The sequence below is a fragment of the Scomber japonicus genome, chromosome 3 (assembly GCF_027409825.1).
Source record: "Scomber japonicus isolate fScoJap1 chromosome 3, fScoJap1.pri, whole genome shotgun sequence".
Taxonomy (NCBI): domain Eukaryota; kingdom Metazoa; phylum Chordata; class Actinopteri; order Scombriformes; family Scombridae; genus Scomber; species Scomber japonicus.
Window position 1 is genome coordinate 27,991,773 of NC_070580.1, and position 23,918 is coordinate 28,015,690.

Consider the following 23,918-nt stretch of genomic DNA (forward strand, 5'->3'; position numbering starts at 1 on the left):
CTCACCTGTGTGCCCCTTGTTGACAGGATGTAATATTAAGAGCTTGTTGAAAGTTGCGCAGAGAGGCCTGCTGTTGCAGTCTCGGCCTTACCATTACTCATAAATCGTTTCAAAATGGCCTGTCACCACCTGTCAGTGGTGATGTGGGTAAAAAGACATCCTGAGCCCATAACTTGCCCCGAAGCCCAAGACACAGCACATTAATCTTGTATTGTGGGAGCATGTGTGAGTGGGAGAGTGTTCAGCGGAAGTAGCCTGAGGCTAGTCTAATATTAGCAATGCCTCAGGAACGAGCATGCAGAGCCAACTGTCTGTGACACTCTTCATAAAGTTAATGGTGAGTCAGAAGGTCCTGGGCCCTCTGCTGCTTCCTTCATCTCTAACAACTCTACCAGGAAATCAGTAACAACTAATTAAGTCGTTCTTATTACCCTAATCCAAACATAAAATGAGTTACTCCTGCACAGAAGCACTGTGCAGTAGCTCCTGTATAAGCCGTGTGAACATGGAGGTGTGCTTGCTAATGGTAATAACCCCCACACCCCCACTTCCAATAAATCCAGGAATGGAAAACTGCCAAGTACATAAGTGTTTGTCTCAAATCCCCCTTGCCCCCACCCTCCTCCTCACCCCCTGTTCTTTTCATGATGTTTTGTGTGGGATAGGCTCCATCTGGTTTCAAAGTTTCCCTGTGAGGCACTAACCGCAGTCTGTACCCTGCTGTGGAAAATATAGATGTTTCTATCCAGCAGAGTTTGCATGTCATTAGCCTCTTTAATGCTACAGGATCCGCTAAAAAACTGTTTTCTTTTTCACATGGTGAGACACACTGGAACCCACCAAAAGAAAATCTGGTTAGCTATGGTGTATGTGAAAAGACCTTCGGTTAATATTTGTTGATCAGAGCAGGATGGATAAGAGCCTGATACAGCCAGCAGTATGATAATCAAAGATGCAAGCCTATGAGGTGGATACTCGAAAAAGCAATTGAAACGGCACTTCAAGGGATAATAACATTTGTTAGTTTTGCAGCACTGCTGAATCTGAGGTGAAGGTAGTAAAAATAATCGATTCTTAGATGTATCAGGGGTCTCACTTGAAAGACTCGGCATCAATACACAAATCTACATATATGGTATTTTAAAGTAGCAGCTGTATGAATAAAACTTCATTTAAATCAAAGAGAATGTGTGATACAAAGCAGTAACTACTTTGCTAAAGTATATCTATCTATATTACATAAATAAAATTAGGCAATGAAAGTTCATTTTTGACGTTGGAAATATGAGTTTGACAAAACGATCAATGTCCACTTACAAGCTTATACCAGAGCTTTCTATCACAGTCTTTATCAGTGGATGAAGTTTGTTTAGTTTTTTCTTTCTCACCTGTTGGCTTAATAAGTAATCACGAAAATACCTGTTGGCTTAATAAGTAATCACAAAATGAGTAATGAGTATCATTATTTGGGATTGTTTTGTTAAACTTCTATTTACAAAGTCAATAATGAACTATCAGGCATAACTTTTAAGCCATCACAGATGAAAAGTGCTAAAAAAAATGTTATGGGTGAAACCCTAACAGCTAGTGAGACAGAGTCCACACATCAGATTCATCTCCATGACAACTGAGCAAACTCCATCACCTGATGACGCTGTGCACTGGAAAAAACTAGTACATAAACTGTGACTTGGGATTATTGTCAGTTTATAAAGTTATTGCTAGACAATGTTATTAAAGTACAAGCTGTGAGGGATCCACACTTAGAATTAGGCAATGAACATCTGAGTTTCTGCACAGTGTAAATCACATTAAAACGAAGATAAACTGCGACACGTTTTACTTAATGAAATTAATAATAAGGGGGGAAAATTAATCAGATGTTTTTCATGATTGATATTCATGCTGTTGTAAATCTGATCATAAAGTAACAAACACAATGGAAAACTACCACGCCAGAGTGGAAATGCATCAACAATCTTGCCAAATTGTGAGGTAGCTAAAGATTCCCAGGTCCAGTCTGAGCAAAGGAGGGGGATTTCTGAATTGGTGCACACCGGATACAAGTAGCCCTCCCCATGAATCCTGTCAGCTTTCTCAAGCCTCTTAATGAGGAACAGAGAGAAGTCTTGGAAGAACAGGAAGACAAGGGAATTAATTTCAATGCTATTCTGCCTCAAGGTCTTGGGATTAAGGACCGGAATGGTTCAGACATCCACACCCACACATGTATATACACATGCAATCATACAATCTTTGGTATGTGATAGTGGTCTGCAGCCCTGCTTTGCTTTGTGTGGACTGCTGCTTACGCTATTGTTGTACACTGTTGCACAATGTCCTGAGGATGAGGACAGTATACGTTCCTGATGAGTTTGTAGCACCAGGGCCTGGAAAATCCCTGAGTTTCCACATTCTCACTGGCTGCCGCTGTGGTTGACTGTCATGAAACACATTCCGACCTAAAAACAACAGAGCAACAGCGGGCCGTACGCCATCTTTCCTCAGATGAACACACAATTCAAAATCTGGTTTGCACATACTTTATCAAAGAAGGCAAGAGTGTTAAGAAAACTAACTACAATAATCCTGTTGCTGAATGATATAAATACACATCTGTCATAGAGAGAACAAGGCCATGTCTCATGTTCAACAGCGAACACCACATTGGCAGGTCCTCAGGGAGAAAACCAAATTACTCATCTCAGCATTGTAGTAGGAGGTATACTCTACAGTGACGATATGTACACTGAATGTCAGATGTAAAAGTAGATGAATTATTAACACAATAAAAAGTTTTGCATAAAGCTCAAGTAAAAAAAAAAGAGGCTTCTTAAGCATCTAATTTCTTGCCTTCCACGATTTTTTTGTAATTAGACAAGTGAAGCTGGCAACTCATATGATTACTAGTAGCTACATGAATATGCCAAGAGAGACATCGTGTCCTGGTCTATTCTTTTCATCTGTAAACATGGGGCTTTTGGGAGTTCCCTGCTGTGGTTTTTATAGTAAGGTGCTCACTCTTTCTTGCCAAGGAGATGATGATGACAAGTGATCGCTGCAACAAGCCAGGCGGCATAACATTTGTTTCCAGTCCAATTTTTATCCAAGAGAAAGTGACTGACTCATAATGTTTGTGGCGTTCACACAAACAGAAACATGGCTCCAAAATTACCTGCCATCCTTTGGACAGCGAGATGAAAACTGATGACCAAATATAGCGAGCCTCAATTCATCACACCTCCACTGTTTGTGTTGTTTTCTCAGATCAGACCAGACTAATCTCTGTTGAGTCAGTAACACCAGAGAAGCAAAGACGTGTTTGATGCTTTCTCGGCATCCATCTATTCTTGATCCAGTGGTGTAGTTAATACGTTCATAAATCAGTTAAGTCTTACAATGTTGGGATTAGTAAAGTGAAGCATTTCTGCTCCAGTTTTTAATAATCACGTTATTATCTTAGCTGGTGTTCTATATAACCAGAAAGATGTTGCAGGTCTAATCTCGCCTTCCAAGTTATGTCAGAATTATCTGAATTCTGGGCAGACCACGTTAAGTCTCAAAAAGAAACAACTGACACCAAAAAAAGAATCTGTCATTATTTAACCCATTTATGCTAGAAAAGTAGGTCTATTTATTTATTAGTTTATTCATCCTATAAATGTGAGTTCAGCAGCACAATCAGTTACAGCTGATAGGGCAAATACACAACTGTAAAATAGTGCATTGGTGACGAACTGTTACCAAATAAGAGTAATGGACTTCTTCTAATCATTGTAACAAATAATGTTTAATTTGCAACCTATTACAAGAAACAACACTAAACATGATAATAAGACACAGAACCTGGGTGCATCTACAGTCTTCTCTTTAAGGTTAAAGCTACAGACAAGTTGTGAAAGTATCAGCCACCCACTAAATCTCTGGTTTCTGTCAGTTTAAAGGAGAATTCCAGTTTATCTCAATCTGACATATTTCACATAATTGTAGACATTGTTAACTGTATGCGTCATCCTAAGTTGAGGAAATGAGGACAAAGCAATGGTTAGCTGGCAAGAGATGTGAATTTGAAATGATTCATGTAGAAATTATTATTATTATTATTATTATTCATTATATGGAAAGCTTTAAGAGACTAGCAGGCCCTCATTTCCCCCAAATCTCTATTACAGAGCCAAGGAATACAAAGTTATCATGACCCAGAGTCACAGTGAGCCACACTTATGGGGAATACATCCGCTTGACATAAACTGGACTTTTCCTTTAATTAAATTTGTCCATTCAATCAACCACTGTAATAGGAAACTAATCGTTTATCAAAGTAGTGTAGATGTACATTCTACAGTGTCATGTCAATAGAAGAAGTTTTCTCTGATTTTAGATTAGAAATCAAAGTGCATGCTAACCCAGTTAAAGTCAACTTCAATCCAAGCTTTTATGCTAATCTGAATCCTATCAGCCTTTTGAATAGCCTCTCCTCCTCCCTGATCCACCATGTATTAACTCCCCAGCATCTCATGTGCACACCTGTCCCTCATGGCCTGCTGCTATGGCAACCCATGTTAATTTTTTTCAGACAGCTTGTAGCCCGATTTTCAGCTTCCATCCTCCCTCTTATTTTATGTGAATCCATTACTGCAACAAAGAAAAACACAGTTGTGCACTGACATGCTCAAATAATCCCCCCCCCCCCCCCCCCCCCAGCGCCCCCAACACCCCCCCACTCTCTCCATGATACACAAACACACCGTAAAACATACACTCTAATCTGAACAGGCACACAAAAACACCACCATGCAGCAGTGTTTAGACACTGAGGTTTACAGTCATGCACACTCTCTAGCACACAGTTACACAGCAAATGTAAACACAAATATTTATAGGTCCTTACTCGTCTACCGCCCACAAAACTATAATGTGAATGTGTTGTCTTATCACGGGTGTCTTGAAAATTAAGAAATGCGTCTCAAGTTCATGTTGCAAACAAACTGGACTTAATTTGACTAAATCAGCTTTCACTGCTGTCATATTCACAACCATTCACACTCGGGATGGATGAGAAAAAAAAAAAGTAAGATCACATATCTATTCTTATCTATTTAGATAATAACATCTAAATAATCTAAGTAAAAACGGAAAGAAGTCTACAGTCTACAGCGCATATACACTAGAGTTATTTTGTAGCTCATCTTCAAGGTAAGCATTCATTACCTTTGCAAGATGAAAGTGAAGTATATTTTGAACTTTCCATGCCATCACTCAGACACAAACGTTAAGCAGCGAAGCAGTAAACTCCAGTAGTAACAAACGAAATAAGCTGACCAACACACACTGCAGCATTAAACAACTTAAACCAACTCTGAAGTGAAGAAAATAACTTGGTGCTCAGTCTGTCTCACCTCAAAAACGCTGCACCCTCTCAGCGTCTTCTATAACGATGGCTTTCCCCAGAGCTAACGGTGCAGCAGAGAAGCTGCTCTGCACTGCTGGAGACATAACGCTAATAATAACACAGCAGAGCACTCCGCCTCCCCCTCATTTTGTTATTCTCACAGAGGCAAGAGACTGTAAAATGCTTTCAAATTAAATAATTCATTAATTAAAGCAGTTAATTTTTAAAATAAAAAGGCTGTGGACCATTTATCTTAATTGCAATTATGTTTCATATTTTATCTCAGTGGACTGAGGACACCAGTGAATGGTTTGGGACACAGTAAACTGAAGCCAGACACTGAAAACAGTGCCTCCTTTTCATTCTATTCAATCAAGTCGGTTTGATTCTGAATCAAATCGGACACCAAGAATCAGAATTGGATTGTGAGAGTCTCAAAGATTCACTACCCTGATTCACATTGAAAAGAACTTTCAATTACACAGTAAGTGGTTTAAAGAGCCTCTTACATGGCAGTGCGCCTTTCACAGCTTGTAGTTCACAAAGCGGCTCGACTGTTCCAGACACAACACAACACTCTGTCTTTATTCCGGCTGGTTTCACTCCTACAGTGAGTGAATGGGTTTGTGATGCAGGCCCTGACATGTCACGATAACAGCAGAGAGAGAGCTATTAAATGTTTGAGCGTAATCTACTCTGGTCTAACTATATTAACATCTAACATCTAACTATAAGCACAAGAGCTTATTTCTATATAACAGCTGGTTGTGCTGATGTTTAAACTGTACTGTACTGTACATCTGTTACAAAAAAAGAAACATGCAGCAGCTGTCACACAATTTGGCAGCTTCATTTATCTGCCCGCAAAAAAACAAACTTCCCATTGAATTAGTCAGCACAGAAATAGTGTACCCTGCATAAAAAGTAGGTTTTTTATATTGAACACTTAACACACTATTTATTCTGTAAAACAGTATGGACTGACAGAAGAAGATAAAATCACTTAAAGGACGTTCCACCTGGATATCTTACATTAAGGTTGATCTAGGTTAAATTTTGAGGCCCCTCTCAGAATCTATATCGGTTATGTGGACACATTTGATGAGCACGCAGCTTATTTAGGTTTGGTATCCATTTGGGCTGCGACTAGCAATCATTTTCAATATTGATTAATGCAGCAATGATTTTAATCAATTAAATATGATGTTTTCTAATTGCTTGTTTTGTATGAACAAAAGTTAAAAACACTATTTGATGTTTACGCCACACAGGGTGAAGAAAAGCACAAAATCTACTGGCACAAAGGAATACTTGTCATTTGTGCTTGAAAAATCATTATCAGTTATCAAAACAGTTTCTTATTAAATTGCTATCGATCAACTCGTCTATCAATCGAAAAAGTGTTTCAGCTCTAGTGCCCATATTACTAATTATTAATAAGTTTCATTACCTAGAGCAAACACCTTTTGAGGGAGTCTTGACCTGATGAAGGCACCATCACTGTCAGCTTCATCAATAGGTTCATATTTATACATCATTTTAAGTTTTCAGCTTTTGGTTTGCAGGCTTCACCTACCTGGAGCAATCAGAGGCTGAGCGCTGACAGCTGTGAAACTGCGGCTCATGTTAATCGCTCGGACCTCTGTGACCGCTGCGCTGTCCCCCTTCTTCCCTGCTTCAGAGGAGCTGTCAGAGGAGCTGGCTTTCCCTCCCGCAGATGCTTGGTTCCCCTGACTGGGATTCTTGATCAGTGAGGCGGGCTGGATGGGGACAGGGCTCTGCTTCAGGCTCAAAGCCTGCAGGGTCTGAGTCTGAGAGGAGGACGTGGTCGCCACCTGCTGGCCACGGATGGCCAGATTCTGGACCTGATTCTTGGAGAGAGATATATAAAAGTTTGTCAAGGTGTGATAATAGCAATAATACACCAATGTAAACTAAATAGTGTAAATATCACATCAGTAGGTACAATTCTATTCACTATTAATCTTTCTAAAAAAACATTTCTATTATCATTTCATATCCCCTTTAGCATCATTTTCAGTCACTGCAGCAACTTTCTCTGAATCTCCAAATGTTATGTTTAATGCATTTGAATCTGTACTTGACTGTAATTCAAATTTTAGGCTATGACTCTACCTGTGAGGAAGCCTGCGTGGAGCTCTCTGACTGGACAGCTGTAACTGTAGCTGTGGGAGTGAAGATAAGCTGTGGGGACAGAGGAACAGCTCGGCCCAGGCTCCTGGCCACCTGCACCAGGTTACTCTGCTGGGCCTAGAGAGCGTCACACACAAAACAAAAACGAGAACTCAATGAGTAATGGTAAAAAAAGACCAGAGCACAAAACTTAATGTTAAAACCCATTAAGCACATTAATAAAAACTAAAATAATAAAACTGTCTACAAAACTGAAGATATGATTCAACAGTTGGGATGTAACTATAGCCATGCCATCCTGAACAGACAAACCTGTTTTGCTGTCTGCCATCACACACACCTGATAATGCTGTGCACTCTGTCATAATGAGGTGGCAGGAACAGTCTGTGTACCAGCTGCACAAATTATGTCAAACAAGAACCGACATGTTTCCCACAACAGCTGTACAAAAATGCTGGACAAATGAGCCTGGCCACCGAAAAATGACTTTATACTCCTTCAGCAACTTGGGTTAAAAACAACTGGACCTTAAGCTAAAATGGAAAGAACACCTCCAAAAATGTTTTCTGAGCATATTTGTTATATGCCCTCTGACGCGTGACAGATTATCCTGACCACCTACTCTCAAAGTTTTTTACGTCCAGGTCAGGGTTATTATAGTTTATTTTTATTTAGTTTGCTGTTTTTATTTCAGTTTAGTTTATATTTTGTAGAATTGACTAATTTTAGTTTAGTTTTTCCAGGTATTAGGAGGAAAGCCTTGATTTGTAGAAGCTGAAAAGGATGAAATAATGAATGACAGTGAGGTCTGGTTTGCTGTTAGCGGTGCAGCTGTCTGACTATGAGCTTACGTCAGCGGTCTCCTGCTCAATGTGTGTGTCTCTGTCAGAGCTTCAAAGGTGGACTTTCACATTAGTGGGATCTTTCCCTTCTACTTGTATCCCGCAAATGTTCCCATCACTCTTTTACTTTTATCTACGACGGGGTAGTAGTCAAAATATTCCCATATTGGGCTGTGATGTTTTCTGCCTGGAACTACTCCTTCTTCTTCTTTCTAGAAAACCGTAAATTGCAAGTCAATCATCTTCTTTTTGTGTGTTATATGGCCTAGTCGGCATCCGCTATGTTGCCACCTACTGGAAGCAGCCGTTATCTCAAGAAGTCAAACTGAACAGGACACAGTAAAAATGGAGAAAAATGAAACGACATGAAAACTGAGCTGATTTTATCTGCAATTTAGTTTTAGTTAGTTTGCATTGTTCATTGTAGTTTTTACTTAGTATCATTTTTATTTAATTATTTTTTCACTGCTACTTTTAGTTTTAGTCTTAGTTTTAGTTAACTATAATAACCCTGGTCCAGGTCCCCTAAATTAGACCATGGACCAAGATTTTAGCTTTTAAATGTTTTATTACAGAAAATGAATGAAACAGATGACTGAGATAGTCTGGGTTACTTATGGATGGAATTATGGTGAAAATAAATTATTCCCCTTTTTGCTGGGAACCCCTCAAGGATCCCTGAGGGTCTCTGGACCCCACTTTGAGAACCACAGCTCTTGAGGGAAAAAATCTGTGCTGGAGTGTGCTTATTTATTCAAGCAGTATGTGTGTGTGCTTGTGTTTATGCATATATGCACACTGATGTAAATGTGCCAGTGGCTGTACTCCTTGTGTCCGCAATCTCACCATCTGTGCACGCAGGTACATCTGTGCCTGGCTGGCTGTGAGAGTGGGGCTGGATGAGCTGCCCAGAAGAACAGCCTGCTGGGAAATACTGGTGGGGGTGGAACTAATGCTCTGAGCCCGACTGATCAGCTGAGCTGCTGCTGGGGAGGTGGTCAGATTGATCTGCAGGGAGAAGATGAACAGGATAATTAGGTTATACACTTGCCCTTCCTCTTCTGATGTATATACACTCATTTCTTTCAAAAGGGCATGCAAAATACACACAACACATTTCTCAAAAAAAAAAACATCAAAAGAACATTATTACTTAATATTTTCCAAAAAGTTCAACCTCTTCAAATGTAAAAGGATCAGAGTGCATAAGAGCAAAGCATCTTGGTGCTAAAACCAACATAGTTCAATGATAATCTAATTGACAAAGATAGGAGACAGACCCAACACTCAAAACTGCACTTACCGTAGCCTGAGTGGATCCCGTTTGCTGAGATGAAGTACCATTCTGTGAGGAGCTTTGCCGGCCAGCTGCAATACTGGCCTATCATAAGGCAAGAGAGAGGTAAGTGTACAATTTCCCGAAACATGTCTCACAGCACGTCAACAATAACAGCATTAGTAATCATCTGTTCACTGTGAAAATGATGACTGCGTGCTGACCTGCTGTACAGCAGCAAGGCTCTGAAGCTGAGCAGTGCTGAGGTTGTGCTGCTGCTGGAGGGCAGCAGTTTGTAACATCAGATGTTGCTGCTGAGCAGCGTACATCTGCTGCAGGTACTGTGCTGCCGTGTTAGGCTGTCTGTGTAACGCTTGTTGGAATACCTGCAAATAAGAACAGAAAGAGACAAGAGGTGGTTGAGAAAAGTAATTATAAGCTTCCAGTGGATCCTGGGAGTGTGCATACATTAAATTTAGATGACTGGGGGTGTACGATGAATTAAAGATAGAGATTTGATTATATTTTTACAAAACCACAAATCAGTCCCAAATCCTACATGAAATTAGCAGAGAAAAATATATATATCAAACCTCACTGCTCATATAAGAGGGAGATGTGTGCTCTGAAAGTGAAGTCAGAGGAGCTCTAGCATTAGCAACTATGTTCATGTTAATTCCAGTTGGCTCCAACTAATTTCAATTATTCAAGCCATGTGCAGATTTATTTACGGAAAATGAATGAGGATGACACGGACACAGACCCAGCTGGCAGCATTTTAGTGAAAATTCATCCCCCTTTGGGACTGGCTAAAATGTGATCCAGTGAATTATGGCCTGTGTTTACTAGTCTTTATGTGGCAGATTCATTTGAAATAACAATCAGCTTCATTTTAGTCTAATTTGTTTTTACCACAAATGTATCTGTATCGTTTCTGTAACTGTGGATTGAGTGGAAACATTTCAAATCATTTGAGATAGGACACGCATCCCTCATCAAGAGTTTTTGATAATCTCTAAAAACTTATGATCACTGCTAGTACACGGAGATAAATAACCGAGCCTCTACATCACTGTCAGCAAGTAAAGTCTTAATAATAAATAATATTAATAATAATAATAATAATGAACTTTATTTCTATAGCACCTTTCAAAACCGAAGTTAAAAGGTGCTTCACACAAAGCAATATTAACAGAACAACATACACAAAACACAATAAATATAATCAAACCTAAAATAGATGAAACATTAAACAATAAATAAAACAACAAGGAGCATACTATAAAATGCTGTACAAGTGGGTCTTTTTTAAAATTATAACAGAGCTAAACCTCTTCCATTGAAAGTAACGCCCTTCACTCTTAAATTAGTTAGAGTTAAAATCGGCAGAGATACGACACTTACTTGCATTCAACTCTCACCGACCATAAATGACCAACAAAACCGCTCAAAGAGCTGCTTGGAGACAATAGTGCTTGTCTTTTAAATGTCAGCAGATTGAGTACAAGAAAAAGAGGGCTGAATAGACAAAAAACCTTGCTGTCAAAGCATCAGCACTAAAATCTGAGTGGATCTTATTCAGGGAGAAGGGAAGCCTGTGTCGAGGTTAATCCTGGGGTCAGGGGGTCAAGAGCACTAAAGCAAAGAAAGCATTCCTTCCTTCAACTTGGACACATCTTGTGAAATTTATTTGAGTTTCCTTCATCAGTAGACGAGCAGATTTGCCTCTCATTTCTTTCATTTAATTCAGTTTTAACATTTTTCAGAGCACATCTAAGGTCTGTATGTGGCTTTAGTTGCACCCAACAGAGGGCAGTAGAGCAATGGATTGAACTTCAGTGTATTTGTGTTTCACCAATTTTGTCTGAAGGTTTGTGGGCATCTGAGCATGTCAGCACGTTACACACGTTACCACAACTTACCTGCACAGTTTGTCGATCAGGTATCCCGCTGTAAACAGATATCTGAGGCACTGCCTGTCTTCCTGCTGTAGTACTGCTACTGGAACTACTACTAGTGTTAATACTACTGCTGCTACTACTACTACTAGTAGTAGAAGTAGTAGCAGGAGGAGTAGAAGTAGTAGTAGAACTAGTGTTCAAGGTACTATTACTGCTGGCAGCTGTGGTGCTGGAGGAGCTGGTGGTGGTGGTGGAGGAGGTGCTGGTCCCAGTATTGCTGGCCGTGGAGGCAGGGCCCCCCGGCTCACTCATGGTGCCCTCTGCTCTTCTCACCTTTGACCCCCTGCTCTTCTGAATGGCTCTCCTGTGTCTTGAAGACAGAAAAAAGAAGAGCACGTGAGAAAAAAAATGGCCATACCTCTTGGCGCCAAAAACATTTATCTAGTTTAGAAAACACAACTGACAAGCAAATGACTGAATTCAATATCTGAAACTGAACTATACTTATATGACGGTTGATGAACAGGTCAACTTCAGGGGAAAGAGGGAGTGGCAACCCACATACAATGTCAATGAAGGAATCCACATGTGGGACCATGTGTGAAGTATGAGTATGAGCATGTCAGAGATAAAACATTGAATCATTTCAATCTAATGCTGCACAGAAAGCAAACTCTGAATAAGCAAAAGCAAAAATCAATTATATTTACTGTGTATAAAATATTCTTTAACTAAAAATTGTCTAAAGAACTGGATTCATTTCAGGCTCAAGATCTGACCAATCAAACAAAAAGTCCCTCATAATAGACACAGACACAGGAACGCACAAAGCTATTCATTATTGTTTGCTTCTTGTTGGTGTTGAGTCTTTAGCTGCTTGAAATACTTAATATTTAATACATTTCTTGTTGTTTCTGTTCCAAAATTTAAATCTGATGCTCTTCTTCTGTTTTAAAGTCATGATTTGATCATTTGTGTATTTAATAAACTCTACTCTGTTTATCCTGCTAAAAAAGACAAAAATGAGACCTAGTCTATCACCAGAGTAAGACCTGCTCTATGACTGCAGATGGCCACATTGCTGCAAATATTAAAGTTAAGTAAAAGTTCTGCATTATGTAAAATGTGCAGCAGGACGCGAGTGTCAGCTGGGAAATAAATGATTCTTTTGAAGTCTGTTTTCAGGCACAAATTCAGAACAGAATATTAAAACTAAATTTAGGAAGCTTGTTCAAATAGCCAAACTATCCCCACACTGTTTTCTTCATCACAGACAAAACACAACATGGCCCGTCTTGACTTCACCCTGCGAAAAAACTAAAAGTGAGGCTAAGCAGAACAAAGCTGGATTAGAGACTCACACAAAAATGCAATGTGGGAAGTTTGAGAAAATCCAATGAATTTAGTAAGAAAAGGGGAAGACTAGCTGGCTGAGATTAGCAGCCTCCCCTAAATTATATCTTTAAAACACAGCAATTTCACATAAACAAGAACACACAAGTTAATTGGGGAAAGGGAGTGATGGCTGTTCTAAATCTGAACCCGTTTCCATCCGAACCTGGAGCCAAACACCAAGTCATCCACTTTAATATGAGAATAGACCTAACTATTGCTCAAACTCCTCTGATTAGAGTCCAATATCTTTCCAACTGAGAAGGCCTAGCTGAAATGTCTGTGCTTTTCTCCCCCCAATGTGCTACATTTTTACATTGAATAAAAAGGAAAACTCTGATTTCTTTTGTACTTTTTGGACTATATGACATGCAACATCTCAGACTTCTGAATCAATTCCTGCTCGACAGTCATGAACAATGAGGGAGAAAAGAACGAATGATTTAAACCCCTTCCATAAAAGCCTTTTTTTAAAAGGTTGGTCCCTTGATGCTCTGCTATCCATTAGCAGAGGAGGAAAAGCTTCAGAGCTGCCCAGGCAGATGAGATGAGACGGCCTCAGCGTGACAGGTGATGATAAGACACGGAGAGCATGGGGGGTGGGAAGAAAGAATCCTTCTTTGGTGTAAAGATTATGTTTTGTTAAGAAGGAGATGATAAAAGTTCACAAGTCTTTGATGAAGCTGAGCTGTAATAAAACAAGACCAGGATCCCGAACTCATTAAGAACTTGAGATGCTGGTGTTGTCGAGGAGGAGCGGGGCTGCCAAGTGTGTGTGTGTGTGTGTGTGTGTATGTGTGTGTGTGTGTGTGTGTGTGTGGTGGGGGATTCAAACAACATGACAGCTGATGTAACAGAGCTGAAAAGAGAGGCCAAAACTGGGAGGAAGGAATTTCTAGCCTTGAGGTTAGAGGTGTGCGTATTAAGATATAGAGGAGGGGGTGAAAAAAAAAAAAGCTAGAACGGGAATAGAGCAAGCGAGAGCGGAGGAAAAAGGGTGAAGGTTGAGTAAGCAGGTTGAGGATTTTAAATAGGTCAGAGTGGGAAGAGGGTGTGATGGAAGTAATTAAATAAGGGAGCAATGCTGCTGCCATGCTGCAATTCTTAAGCTATTTCCTCCTCCTCCTCCTCCTCCTCCTCCTCCTCCTGCTCATTATTCGTTTGAGCGGCTTAGGGGCCAGAACACAGCTCTATAGCCCACTTATGCTCCAAAGCAGACTCAGAACAAACTGCAATCTTAATAAACCATGTGTTACTTCTTTTCAACCTTCATCCTACCAATATATTTAACTGGAGTCCTTAGAGGCCCTTAAGAAAAATCTACAATAAGGATCAACAATCGTAGCAAAATGTTAACTTATTCCTTCTCAAAACATTATTAGTTATACAATTTATGTCATCATAATAAATCAAAAAGATTACCACTATTTTAGCAAAGTTACAGTTAATGTGCATATTGTGTAAAAAAAGAAAATACACAGTACTTTTTCTTTAATACAAATTGCAGCTTTTATCCTAAGTTCAATCTTTCAACAAAGCTTTAATAATGACTTAAAGAGCACCCCTACCCCCCCGATAGTGTGTGAAATTAAGACTCATGGCAATAAACACAAACTCGTTTAATCTAATAAAAATGCATAAGTGGAATTGGATGCTTTTGACTGAGGTCCCCCAGGAGCCCAATATATTTGTATTTTTTTTAAAAGCACTAATTAGGAAAAAAAATTGATTGATAAAATCATGTAAAATTATAATGATAGAATAAAGCAGCTGCGAGATATGATGAAAAGTACGCCTCTGTTGTCTGTGCTGACACCCCAGTCTGTAGGATCTATAGGATTAAGGTTAAAGCCCTTAATGCAGCTCCGAGATGTTTGAGTAAACAATAACTAAATGAGAAAAAAGACTGAGTTTGAGCATGTGTTTTACCACAAAACTAAAGATTATTTTTAACCATGACAGACAACAATCCTACCAGGCAGTCAGTACATTATATATATATGTATGTATGTATATATATATATTATGTTTAAATTAAACAGATCAAACTTAAGAGCGTCAGAGCATTAATCTAAAGGTTTTGCTGCATTAAATCTGAGACTTCAACAGAGCAAAACACAATGGAAATAAAAGATACATTTAGTTAGAAATAAATTTAAAAAATGAAGGTAAATGCTAAAATTGGCCAAGACTAAGACAAGATAAGCCATTCCTTCATTAGTCCCACAATGGGGAAATTTACAGTATTACAGTAACAAAGTAAATAATAAAATTAGAAGAGCATCAATAAAAAAGAATAAAGAACAATAAAGAAAAATAGAGAAAAAGAGTTTGCGTTCAGCAGCATCTTATGTGAATTTAAATCTTCACATCACTTATAATATTTATGCCTTTGAATTAAAAACGAGCTGATTTCCAGTCAGGCAAAGTGGCTTTCTGGTTGTAAACAAAGCAGCACCACTGCCAGAGCCTGTCTGCCGGCCTGTGTGCAGTCATTAGCCTACATCCCAGAGCCTGCTTTCCATTTGCCTCCTCGTGTGTGTGTGTGTGTGCATGTGTGTGTATGGAGAGAGAGAGAGAGGGGAGGGAATCCCCTCTGGTAATGATGCCCTTGGCCCCCTGTCTTTCTGAGAGGAGTCACGCATCCATCAGTGAAGATGTGCGATGGAGAACACCACCACCACCCCCCGGCTCATCCGCTCCGATTCCTCAATCCCATTTCCACATCTGCAACTACAATCATGAGTTGAGAGAAACCTGGTACCCTACGAAGCCAAAAAGTGGTGAAGCCAATGTGTTTGAGAGATCATCAAAGCGATGCCAGCAGCCTGTACTATGCTGCAAAGAGCCAGTCGAAATCATAACAACACCATTTGAGCTCTTTACAACCGTCTCCAGAGGACAAAACTGATCGACTCGTACTGGCACTACAAGACCGCAACAATCCCACTCTCAGATGTGTGTGTGTATGTGTGTGTGGAGGATTTGCATAGCCCACAGGAAGATGAGAGCCGTTAAGAGACTGTCAGACAGACTGTCTGTCTCTACAGAGCTCACATCACTGTCCGGGAAGTGCAGGAGCCTCCATCAGTGACCACCCATCAGTGCATCCTCATGCACGCAGGAAAAACTACAATGACCCCGCATTTAAATTTAAAAACACCACAAATGCATTTGTCAGCTACACAAAATCGATTGATGTGTGATAATGGCTCTAATAGCCCGGCACATCCACAGAGAAATGTGAGCTTGTGTGAGTGTGTGTGTTTATGTGTGTGTGTGTGTGTGTGGAGAGAGGTGCTCTGCTGCTGCTGCTAAGACAAAGCCCCCTAACCCTGGTGGTGCTCCTACCTCCTCCGGCCCCCCCAACGCGATGCAGGGGTATGATGCCCCATCCCCTTGGGAGCGTGCGGCCCTCCTGCAGGATGTTGCTCCTTCTTTTGTCTGCCTCACTGAGTGGCTGTCGGCCGGCTGAGTGACTGAATGAGTGAGCGTGTGCGAGCGTGTTCCTCTGCTATATTATCAAACCCCCCCCCAACCCCCTTAGCTCAGCCCCTCTTTTCTACCCCCAACACACAGCTAGCTCGTCGTCCCAGCATCAACACCCCTCTCCGCCAACCAGGCCGCGGCCTGCCTCCTGATTATGTGGTATCCTAGCGACAGCCAACGGGGTGCCTACGGAATCCCTGTGCAGAGCGGCGTGCTGATTGGGCTACAGGATCCTCTCTAATGAAGATGATGGTAATGATTTTACTCAGGTTTCTCTCTCCCCCCACCCCCACCCCCCCACCGCTGCTGCTTGAATACTATTTTTTTGGGGGGTGGGGGGGCCATACATAGATCCTCTAACATAAGATAAGTTGTAATCATCACCTAATTTTAATTTTAATTTTTAAAGACAAATCCGAGGTAATGAGGTATTTCCTATTTTTTTTGGTCGGAGTCTGGAGGGCTGAAAAACCTGAAAGCTTCAGTGCCTCAAATCTGAAGGCTGCAGGTCTACAAGGAGAGCTGTTCAACCATTTATAGAAAGTGCCATTTCCACAAATAACCTTGCAGCTCTGAGTGGGCCAATTTTTGTATCAACAACATTCAGCAGAGCACAGGAAGAGCGACTTCTGGCCAGACAGAACATCTAACCCATTATCTTACTAGCAGGACAGTAATCAATGCCAATTTCGAGACGTTAGTGTCATTGAAGCTCGGGGGGGGGGGGGGGGGGGTAGCTGTCATCTACCAAAAGAAGAATATAACCTACCAGCAGCAGCCGTGTTATGTGAGGTAACTGTTCCAAAAGTGATCCTAATCCGGATGAAGCGGCGCCACTAAAGCACTAACTAACGATATAAATCTGAATCTATGAGTGACATGTCAGCCGACTCACAGCAGGGAAAAGAAACAAACCACCTATTTATAGCAGTTATGGAAATGAAATACAAAACAATAGTGGAGGGGTGGAAGGGGGGAGAGGGGGAGAGAGAGAGAGAGAGAGAAAATTGCAATCCCCCTAATAAAAAGTGAAACAGGATAGCTTTGTAGTTTAATTCAAACCTCCCTTTAATGACAACAGTATTCATTTATGTGAAATAGGGAAGATAAAACCAGAGGATAATGGCATACTTATGGTCTGGCCCAACCACATTAACACACCGCCCAAAACGTCGGCTTCTATGAAATGTAGCCATTTGAGTCGTTTGCTGGTGCAATGTGGTATTGATTGGGGCCAACCATGCGCGAACCTCATTGATTATTATCTGCTCATTAGCATATAGATTAGCTGGCAGCACGGGCAGAAAACACAAGCCTTGGGGTGGGGGGGTTGGGGGGGTCCCACACTTGGATGACAGAGCTGTGTAGCAGAAGGGGTCAAAAAAAGGAGGATATGGCGAAGATGGGATGATTCACTCAAAGACCCCCACACCGTGCTGTCATGAGATACAAGAGTAAACAGAGTGGTTGCAGTGAAGTCAGGCGTAAGGGGGGGTGGGGGGCTTTTAAAAACAAACAAACCCCACCTTTTTGTTCAAAGGCCATTTCGAGCTTATTATCAATTTCAGGAACGCTGACGCCTAACAAGCTCTTCAAGGGAGCAGCAGTATAAAAATAAATGATCTCGGCTCCGTTTGAGCTTTTTAGATCCATCAAAGACGCTGCCAGCCAATGCACTAAGAAAGAAAAAAAAAAAAACTTTCCTTGAAAATGAACGTCGACTCCACAGTCGTTAGGATCCATTTAAGAAGTTTGAAAAGAAACAAGAAATATCTAAAACATGAACAGCTGAACATTCAAATCCTTTATGACGGCCAATAATTTCTTCTCTCGAGGAGCTGACTACATTTACTGGATGTGTTTGTCTCTCTTTTTCTGCCTTCTGTTCATTTTGTGTTAGGAGTGTTTTTAAAAAAGATGAGGGTGACACACATTTATCATTTTCTATGCACTGTGTATTCAAATTGATTGAAATTAGAACTGCAACTAATGTTTACTTGCATTTCCAATTCATCCGTAAATGATTTACTCCATTTACTCTACTATGATTGATCATTTGGTCCGTAAAATGTTCCCAGATGAACCCAGGATGATTTTTTTGTCTCATGTTTGACCAATAAGCCAAAACTCACATATTCAATTTACTATTACAACACATTAAAAAAGAGACTTGTTTGGAGTTATTGTTTAAAGCTGATTTAAACAATGAGACCTTATTCATAATAGTTGCTGGTTGACTGTCTGTGGATCTCCTGACTGATTAATGAACTAATTATTTCTGCTCTGGTTGATTTATTTATTTATTCTTTTCAAAATGAAGATACTGTAATTGGCAGATGTGTCAGTGTTTATTTAATGTGGTGATCCATGTAAAAAAATTATTAAAAGTTATTTTTTAATAATTAAATACTACTACTACTACTACTACTACTACGAGTAATAATAAATACTACTACTACTAATAATAATAGTCCTATCCACGTCTCAGATCTTGTACTATCAGAAAATGCTGCATGTCACTGACTTTCTGGTAGATATCTATTAGCTGACAGTTTCTGCTCCGTGAGTGAGTCTGAACAGCACACGTCAGCAGCCTCTTCCTGCACCTCACAGATCAGCATCTCCTCCAAAGGATGTTCAGTGATGCTGAGGTCATCCCCTGAGGCTGATGATGGTTGATGGGTCTTGTCCAAACACAGTAAAGCAGGGCATCGCCTTTGTGAGAGTGTGTAAGACAGATCCCCCCCCCCCCACACCCCCCTCTGCCCGATCCCGAAGGCTAGATTGGTCAGGAGGCCGTAATTGAGCCATCTGACTCAGATGGACCTTGCCTTACGCAGCTGAGTAGAGCAGCACAAAGACACTCTGGCTGCTTTCCAGGTTAAGTGTGCCGAGCTCTCGTGTGTGTGTGTGTGTGTGTATGTGTGTATGTCATTCCAGCACACGTGGCCTCTCGCTGTGATGATACAAAACACTTTCACTTGACACTGCCCAGAGGACTGTGGTCTTTTACCGTTCAGCTTCATTTAGCGAGGGCCCCCAGCCTGTATCGGTGCAAGTCGCTCTGCAAGAACAACAACGATGCTAAAAATTGCCCGAACTGTTAATGACTCCCAAAATAAACACGGGAGAAGCAAACTGAAAAAAAAAGCACAGAGTCACACTGTGAGAGGGGCTGACAGAAAAGTGACAGATTCTCACTCTAATCTATAAATATCACAGTTTAATAGTTCTAGAAAAGCTCGCTGATTAGCAACTCTCTTCAATTCAGATCTTCCTATCAGAGCAGTGGTCTCTGAGGAATCAATCTCAGTCGTCGCTCACACCCAGAGAGAGAGAGAGAGAAGAAAAAAAATAGGTCAGGTATGAGATGAGCTGCTTTGCTGCTTTCATCAGAAACAAGCAGTTTAAATTTATATCAAAGCCACAAGTGGACGAGCCAGTCATTAAAAGTCCCACTAATCCAACGGAGAGCTGAAAAGCCTCGGGGTCGCTGCAGTGGGGACATAACTTTTAAGGGGCGTGGGGAACTTCATTGTGGTATGTGCAGGGTAATAGGTCTTTATTACACTTCTATAGACTAAATAGCATAGAGTTATTTCATGAGGTTAAAAAAAAGCCAACATTCAATTTCTTCTCACCTGATGATGAGGAGTATTAAATTTGCTCATATATTATTTTTTTATAACAAAAATACAACGAGTCTGATGGTACAAAAGGCCACTGCTTGGACCAGGGGTGTCAAACATACAGTCTGTGGGCTAGAACCGGCCCACCAAGGGGTTCAATCTAGTCCACTGGATAACTTTGTATGAAGTATGAAAAATTGCAGAAAAGTCATTCCAATTTTTCGGCTGCATCAGAGGTTTTTTTTGTTTGTTTTTTCCACCCTGACGAGAAAAAACAATGAATACATAACTGTGGTCATATTTAAACCGTTCACATAATGAACATCAATCAGCAGCTTTGTGCAAAACAATCTGTTAAAAACTGAGACTGTATATTGTTGAAATTGCACTCATTTCTCACAGTCACTATATGGTTTATTATAGTAAAGTTATACATATCATATCAGTGTTTCCCACAAACTTTTGAGAGCCTATGATGGTTGGACCTCAGTCAGACCATCCAGTTAATATGCAATGGTTTTACTGGTCCGGCTCACTTGAGATCAAATTGGGCTGCATGTGGCCTCTGAACTAAAATGAGTTCAACACCCCTGCATAGACTATTAATACAACAGTAGGGCTGCTAAAAAGATCAATTTCATCATCAGCAGTGTGTCAAAAGTCAAATCATTAAGATGACAATCGTAAGAATCTAAAAGTGATAAAAAATAAATAAATAAATAAATGTACTGTGCAGTTAGTCACAGTCAGATGGGAATGTAAAAGGCTGAAGTTATATATATAATCAGCAGCTGGCCACATGTTTCAGCCAATACATCGTACTGAAGTTAGTTTAAAGTTCATTATTGATCAGCTAGAGTCAGCTGACTGTCATCAATACAGCTGCTCTGTTCACATCAGAGACTCTGATCAGAGACTTATTTTACATCTTTTTTTCTTTTTACTTTATTATTATTATTATTATTATTATTATTATTATCATCATCATTTTATAACTTTTATCTTATCGATTTTATTCATCTGTTTCTTTTGTCTTTTAATCTCTTCTTAACCTAGTTTAAGTCCAGCTTCAACTCTTGTATGTCATTTTACTTTTCTGTTGTCTTTTTAATCTATTTTAACCTAGTTTTTTTTAAATATAACTTTTAATAGACCATTTCTGTTATTGTTTCTCATTTGACTTATTTCATTATTCTATATATTCATTTATTTTACTTACTCACCTATTAAATGTTCACAACATTTTATCATCCTTATTTTCTCTTGCATGCACTGGTCTCAATTTTTGTTTTTTAATTTGTTCTTTATAGTTGTTCTCTCCTCCTTTTTACTACTTTTCTTTATGCTGTCACTTGTTCTGTCATATTGTCAGTTTGTCAATTGACTGCAAAACACTTTGAATTACACTAGCCTGTATGAAAGGTGCTGTATAAATAAAGTATGATTGATTGATCACAGCACATAGCACCAGCTCTACCTCTGTCTGCTCTCCCTAAGCATCCTGTGAATAAGGCATGTAAAAGTAATATTTGTATAGATGACAGAGCATTAGGGCCATCTCACATGTAAATGATCACATATCTTAACAAAACATAATAACGCAACTCTCACTCTTTGATGAAATAAACAAATCAGCCTTTTCATAAGATAAATAGCACAGAGCAAATCATTTGAATATCAAATCCCCACATTAGACCAGCTGTCTGCGATAGGGATAGATGTGCATGTAATAAATTGTCCCTAGGCTCTGCCATCAAAGATTTAAAAGGAGTCCCTTTATTCTATAATAACAGTATACCATGCTTTAAAGCGGATAAAGCAATCATCCCACTGCAATTAACCTCATCAGCCTTGAGAAATATCTATGAGCTTCTTCACTGTAGAAGCCACTTTTTATTTCAGTGAAGATAAATAGTGGATAGGACACAGTGAAGTAGCTAAACCTCCAACTTTCTCAATGTTTCCTAACCCCTGTAGGTTTCGAATACTCGTTGGTTTTATACAGTAATACAAAGCACATCATTTTACATTGATTCACATTAACCAAAGCTTATCCATTTGGCTCTAGGGAATGCACATTAAACAAGTACACAACAACTTCCAAACCAAGGTCTATCCAAACTAAGTGAGTTAACAGCAACTCACCCTGTTCACTAACAATCAGACATTTTGAAGAATTGGATATATTTCAATAAAAACATGTTTAAAAAGAATGTAGATGGAAACTGTGTTGACTTGCATTGATCTGCCAAGTGATACCAGCAATGCCAGGCAATGGATAGCATTATAACTCTGATGTGAGAGCCGGTAGCTGGCATGGTTTGTCTGGATCAAGTGTGCATTTTTGGTACGGTGCATTACACTTTGACTTACTTAAATAGCTTCTAATGTACTGATCCAGCATCAAAGTGTGTTTTGAGCAAGTGACAGCAGCCTGAGAGTACACCCACTCGATCTTTTGTAGTCCTGAAATGATTCATTAATTAGTCAATTGACAGAGAACTAAATAAGATACTATTTTGTTAATTACGTGTGTGTGGGGAAGGGGGGCTTCCAAGCATAACTGCTCTCACATGCTTCTCAAATGTGAGTAATGTGGACTATTGGTTGCACAAAACAAGTATGTTGAATGTGTTGTATCTGGAAAATATCAGCCATTTCCCACTATTTTCTGACTTTTTATGGACCAAACGTGTAATCACTAACGAAAACAATAGTTATGTGAACCTAGTGTGTACAGTCAATCACACACGACCACACAGCGTGGCTGAACGAACGAACAAACACACACACACACACACACACACACACACACACACACAGTGAAGGGCAGACTAGCTATAACTGTGGTATTATTTTGACCACATGTGGGTCACTGTGAGGCCATGGGCACATAATTCCAGCGCCAGTGGAGGATTATGGGCTATCCTCGCTACACTTGTCAAAATAACTCCTACTCTGTGTCAAAAGGTCATGACCTATGGGACCAAAGTCTTTCAGGAAAGCACCTGGCTAACTTTAGCCAACACTTTCAAGGGTGCTGAGTCCAATGCAAAACCTAGAAAAAGCTACAACCAAAAGAACAGACACTTATCGCTTGTGTGAACAGTTCATATAGACGTTTTTGCTCACACGCTAATGTTCATTCATAGTTAAATTCACCATAATAGCAGGTAGTGAATGCTGTTAAATCACTGGCTAGCGTTAGTAGGTTGTTGTTTGTCACCATATGGCTGTTATCATTAACTAAGTTAGGCCTGTAGAAGCTCTGCAGACTAAAGTTAGCCCCTAAACAAACACCAGCGTTAGCACACCAGCTAAAAACTAATGTCTGCTGCTGTTTTCGGGGCCTGATTTAACACGTTAGCTAACATTAGTGCGACGTTCCGACACACACAGTGACTGACACTGGTGCCAAGCGTATCACAGCGTGCCAAGAGAGGCAGTTTAGTCGTCCACATACCGTTGCCGTAAGCCGTGTAGACTCGCCTTCTCTTTTCTGGCCCTTCTCCCCTCGTTGTTTTTCCTGATATACTACACCATTTCAGCCTTGTATCCGACAGAGCAGAGGAGTGCAGTGCAGACCAGCGGTAGAGCGGAGCAGGGGCGGGCCATAGCAACTCTTTTCATTTGCATTCCAAACTGACCACATGGTACGAATTCTAACCAATAAGCGCACTGTATGACATTAGACTCCACCCCCCTACTCTTGTCTCTCCTTCCACGCGCCTGCTGTCAAGTCGCGACCGTTGTCTTGATCTCCATGGTAACAACAAGGACTACCTGCGCTGTATCCGGTCGCGTCTAGATGGTAACCATAGTAAACTCTCGCGAGATTTGTA

General features: G+C 40.2%; 1 protein-coding gene across 1 annotated transcript in view; it reads right to left on the minus strand.

The window, feature by feature from the left end:
• Positions 1 to 23,686, minus strand: part of phc2b (polyhomeotic homolog 2b (Drosophila)) — a 36,151-nt gene extending 12,465 nt beyond the window's left edge. Inside the window, exons 1-7 of the mRNA XM_053315420.1 lie at positions 23,540 to 23,686; positions 11,588 to 11,936; positions 9,890 to 10,051; positions 9,693 to 9,770; positions 9,236 to 9,397; positions 7,529 to 7,663; positions 6,969 to 7,263 (exon numbers count right to left, since the gene is read on the minus strand). Coding sequence (XP_053171395.1) covers positions 6,969 to 7,263; positions 7,529 to 7,663; positions 9,236 to 9,397; positions 9,693 to 9,770; positions 9,890 to 10,051; positions 11,588 to 11,878 — 1,123 coding nt within the window. The 5' untranslated portion in view covers positions 11,879 to 11,936; positions 23,540 to 23,686. The remainder of the gene's footprint in view (positions 1 to 6,968; positions 7,264 to 7,528; positions 7,664 to 9,235; positions 9,398 to 9,692; positions 9,771 to 9,889; positions 10,052 to 11,587; positions 11,937 to 23,539) is intronic.
• Positions 23,687 to 23,918: the final 232 nt, after the last annotated feature.